Source organism: Adiantum capillus-veneris, chromosome 26, assembly GCF_014529385.1.
Source record: "Adiantum capillus-veneris isolate H3 chromosome 26, ASM1452938v2, whole genome shotgun sequence".
In the NCBI taxonomy this organism is placed as follows: domain Eukaryota; kingdom Viridiplantae; phylum Streptophyta; class Polypodiopsida; order Polypodiales; family Pteridaceae; genus Adiantum; species Adiantum capillus-veneris.
The window spans coordinates 73,483,876-73,488,728 of NC_140956.1; the positions used below are offsets into that span (position 1 = coordinate 73,483,876).

Consider the following 4,853-nt stretch of genomic DNA (forward strand, 5'->3'; position numbering starts at 1 on the left):
ATGCTATTGTGGATTCAAAGGCTATTTCAGATGCAAAACTTTGGCATGCACGTTTTGGTGAATTGCATTTTGCCAATTTGCTGCGTTTGCAGAAATTAGATATGGTTGCTTCTTTGCCGCCTCTTGAAGCACCTTTCAAACATGTTTGTGAAGGCTGTATTTTGGGTAAGATGCAGCATTCAAAGTTTCCAAAGGATGGTTCAGTTAGGACCACATGCAGGTTGCACCTTGTGCATAGTGATGTTTGCGGGCCCATGCAAACTTCGTCCTTGGAAAATTATCTTTAGTTTGTGACTTTCATTGATGATTACTTGAGGCATGCATGGGTATTTCCGCTTAAAGCAAAGTCCGAAGTATTTATGTGCTTCAAACTATTTTTGGCTATGTTTGAAAATGTCTCAAAATGTACTATGGGCACCCTCCATTCCAATCGAGGGGGGGAGTATACGTCTCATGATTTTAATGCATTTCTAGCTAGTCGTGGGATAAAATACCAATGTATTGTGCCTTATACGCCTTAGAAAAATCGTGTTGCTGAGAGGAAAAACAGGTCACTTATAAAAATGGCACGATGTATAGTCAAAAGTCAAGCTTTGCCACATTCTTTTTGGCTTGAGGCCATCATGTCTGCCAGTTATGCACTAAACATGTGTCCTACAAAAGCTTTACAGATTATTACTCCATATGAAGCATGGCATGATAGAAGGCCTTCTATTGAGCATATGCATGTTTTTGGTTGTTTGGCATATGCTTTGGTGCGAGTCTTACCATGTGGCGAGCGAGATTTTTCGAGCGAAGGAAAATCCGAGCAAATGAATAAAGAAACCAAATGGGCTTTGATAAGAAAGATGAATGAAGATCCTACTTTAATAATAGTAGGATCTTGGATCCCTAAGTAATTGTAGCAATATGTTTGTTCAAAATTAGACTCTAGATTCTTTTGCATAGTTGATACTTGATGTTGAGCAATGAAAAACCCAAGCTAGTAGCAAAGCTATTACAAACCATGCAATGATCCACAACTACATTCAACACCATAATTTTTATTTTAACTTTAAATTTTACAGAGCAATCTAATGCAAGTCAACAATGCTCATACATCTACAAAGTTTCTAAAACTGTACTAAGAGAGAATTGCCAAATCTTATACAAAAAAAAGAGAGATTTCTTTAGATTTGTAAGATAACAAGTGGAATATTTAGTGGAATATAGAGAACAGCATGTCGTGCCTCTGCACTCTAATGACAACAAGAAATGCTATGGTTCTATCTCGTGACTATGAAGAGTCACACTCGTCATCAATAAAGACATTGCGTCTCTGACACTTCTTGTGGGTGTCAAAATCGTATCGTATATCAGCAGCCATGGTTTTTGCAATCCCCTCAGCATAAACTGGCAACACACTTCCATACAAAAATAAAAAGATAAGTCTCACAATCCGCATGCAAGCAATACAAAATCTACATCCTAAAAGCACAAGAAATCTCAAATTGTTGTTTGAATCATTATCCATAATTTTCAAATACTAAACAATGATACAAAAAAGTGATAAAATAGCATAAACGTATGATGGAAACATAAAATAGGTGGGGGAAATGAAGTGTAAGGTGGACTCTCACTAGTCATCAAAGGGGTTGACATGCGAAGGCATGTCACCTACATCATCAACATCAAGAGAGGTGGAGGCTCCCTCTCTGCTTCGCTTTTTAGGGCGAAATAATGGCTTCACATAATTTGAAATCAAAGTGTCATCAATGTCGACTGCTGCACACACCCGCCCTGTGCCTAAGCATGCTGCCAATACGGGCGCTGTACCACATCCCAACTCCAAACAAAGACCTCCAGGCCTACAAAGAAGCTCCAAAAAACATGCAATAAAAGAGTGACTTCGTTGCAAGCCACCACGCCATGGCTCCCCTGATGATGATCTGGCTAGAGAAGACTCTGGAAGATGGTGCATCATGTAAGAATCCAAAGGCTGCATGCCAAGCCGATTGAATAGTGGAGTGCTCTCAACCACAAAGCAAGGTGGTTGCATGCCAACCCTATGCACCATAAGTAAGAGAGAACAATGACACTACACCACCACATAGACAATTAGAGGGCAATCACAATAATAATAACACACCAAAATGAGAAACAAACAAGTTAATATGTAGAAGAGCATTACCTCAATCCGACCACCAAAGCTATTACCAAAACCATAAGCTCCATGATGGAGGACCACAATGCGACGATGAATAGCCATCTCTGATGCACGACAAAATCTCTCAACCCAGCCAATGGTATCTCCTGCAAGAGGTTTCAAAAGTCACAATAAAAAACACACAACAAAACTCGACAAGTATTGTATAAAATTATGAATGAAGCAAAAACCTGCCATAGAGACCATGATCAACAACCACCCTGAGTCTGACAAAATCGAATATGCAAGCTGCATGCCTGCACGAACATGATCCTTGCTACAAACATCCCAAAGGGGTACAATAGGGGAGGCTAATGGGGAACCACCAAAGGGAAGATCCAAAAAAATAAAATCAGCAGCCCATGCAACTGTTCTCCCACCACGCATGCACAAGGTCCAATCGAGGCGTGCACATCCCATGTGCTCATGAACACGAATCCATGCCAGATGTCGAACACCGGCCCTAAAATCAGCAGCAATGGTTATGTAGTCCCCAGAAATGGCCATGCATCGTGAGTCAGGCAATGAGGACAGAGAAGATAAGGGAGTATCAATGATGTAGACAAAAGAAATGGTTTTCTTTGCAACAATCTCCCCAAGAGGTACTACGCTACAAGAGGCAGTACGAAGTGACTTAACTCCAATAAATAAATGAAACAAACAATTGCATCACAAGTGAAAGCTCACCATGCTCTCCCTCCATGTTTGCATCCACCCTAGTCTCAACAATCACCTCCTTTCCCTTGCGAGAAGTATTTGTAGCTTGAAAAAGGCAAAGAAACACAATATTACCGGTATGTATAACAAATAACTTTAGGAAAAAGAGAATTTAAAGCTCTTAGAAAAATTATGTTTGAGGATATTTTGAGTAACCATTTACCGGATATCACCTCGTCCACTCTAAGAGGGAGAGGCACATTGACTGATGTGCCACCAACTCTCAAAGTATTGTGAAGCTCTCTCTCTCTCTCGCCAATACATGCCCAGAAGCCATGTCTATCCACCATGGACATGCCTCCATCTCCCAAGTAGTGAGCTTATGCATGGAAGGGGAGTACATGCATCCTTCCCCAGTAGACAGTTGTGCCCACTGCTTAGCTAAGAATGGAATCCCTGATAGATAGCCTTTTCCAACCAAGAATAATAGAAATCTAAAACAAAATAACAAAATAACATGACTACACACTTCGTAATTATAAAAATCTTGAAATAAAAGTATGATGAGCTTGACCTATAGGCTAGCCGCTGAGATGCCATGCGTACCGTGTCCACTTTCTTCATAGCTTGCTTGTCAACATCTTTTGTCTTAGCTTCAAGTGAGGTCTGCAAAGGATAAAGATAGGGTCGTGCTTCAAACTTGAGCTCCTCAAAGTAAGAGGCAAGAGAGCAATCATGAGGCAACAAAATACCACCAGCAATGTTGCTCAAGTCCTCCACAAACTTTGTGGCCCTATCAAAAATCCTTTGTAGAAGGCCCTCTCTATGAATCCAACTACATAACAAGGAAGTTGAGAAAAAACTAAAATAATCACAAAAACTAGCAACTCTACATCAATCAAAGATTCTTGAAAGTCAATAGAAACTTTACTCACATGCGATACACATGATCTCCTTTCTTTAAACCATAAGAGGATCTAGTAATCTTATCTACCTCAAGCAAGGAAACCCATAACAGTTTTCTCAGGACAGGAGCATCATGCATAGCAATCAAGTTCAGTTTCTCAAGCGTAGCCCAACTATCAAGACCCCATTTGAGTGCAAGAACTCGAACCATCCAATCCGGTCCAAGATTCGGATCAACAATATTTAGCAACTGCAATTTTTGAGGAACGAATAGAAAACCAAGTTTAAACGGCTATTACACTATGTGCAAAACACCCAAAACAAAAATAATTCAACCACCTTCCCAACGCGCTCTCCATATTTGAGTGCTAAATCATTCAATATTTTCTCCTCCTCTTTTATTAGTTCTTCATTTGTCATTGTCTGCCTAGCTTGCTCTATTCTTTGGCTCAATTCCTTGGACATTTGAACCTTCAACACATACTTAAAAATATATAATTTGCAAAAAACAAGCACATACTCTTTGGCTCAATTACTTGGATATTTTATCCTTCAATACACAATTGAACATATGTAATTTTCTCAAAAAGCAAGCCAAAGACACTCACATCGTATAAGAGCTTTCCCAAGTATCGACGAGTAAGTGGATACCAAGGCTCCACACCCTTTGAGTATTTCTTACGGACTGCAGAAATCAACTTCTGATCTTTTTCTGGAAGCCTTGTTACATAGGCTTCATGATCTGCTGCACAAATGTGGGAGCAGTTGACAAGCTCATCCCTAAGATGCGTTGTCATAATAATCAATATCTAATTCTCCTAAATGATTTTCTCATATTAAACTGATCATTTAATGTGGGGAAGTGCCAGGGGAGAAAAAGCTAGAATATTAGTTAAGGTAGCAGACCGGCCACAGTAGGGATGCAAAGGAGGGAAAATAGGGATCCAAAGGGGGGGCCATCTGCAAAAGAGCCATGTGCAACAATGGGCTAAAAAGACCCTAAGGTTTAGCCCATTAAGACTTCCAAAATGCTAAGGTTCCAAAATTCAAAGGTTGTGTCCAAAGGTCAACCCTAGGGAAAATTGGATGCTTTGTGCGTGCCCTA

The 4,853-nt window shown here is 40.1% G+C and overlaps 1 protein-coding gene across 1 annotated transcript; it reads right to left on the reverse strand.

Moving 5' to 3' along the window:
• Nucleotides 1-1,618: 1,618 nt before the first annotated feature.
• LOC147423652 (uncharacterized) lies at nt 1,619-3,198 on the reverse strand. Its single transcript, XM_086501505.1, has 6 exons — nt 3,066-3,198; nt 2,873-2,947; nt 2,377-2,442; nt 2,171-2,292; nt 2,054-2,077; nt 1,619-1,702 (listed from the first exon to the last, which is right to left on the reverse strand). The coding sequence occupies exons 1-6, from the start codon at nt 3,196-3,198 to the stop codon at nt 1,619-1,621; spliced, it is 504 nt and encodes a 167-aa protein (XP_086357631.1).
• Between the last annotated feature and the right edge of the window lie 1,655 nt (nt 3,199-4,853).

What these genes read in the sequence shown, in the direction of transcription:
- LOC147423652 (XM_086501505.1), bottom strand. Translation starts at nt 3,198, where the DNA reads ATGTCCATGGTGGATAGACATGGCTTCTGGGCATGTATTGGCGAGAGA. An exon ending in AAACATGGAGGGAGAGCATG is followed by an intron (nt 2,443 to 2,872) that starts GTGAGCTTTCAC and finishes ATGTTCGTGCAG; the next exon opens with GCATGCAGCTTGCATATTCG. An exon ending in ATTGTTCTCTCTTACTTATG is followed by an intron (nt 1,703 to 2,053) that starts GTGCATAGGGTT and finishes CGCCCTAAAAAG; the next exon opens with CGAAGCAGAGAGGGAGCCTC.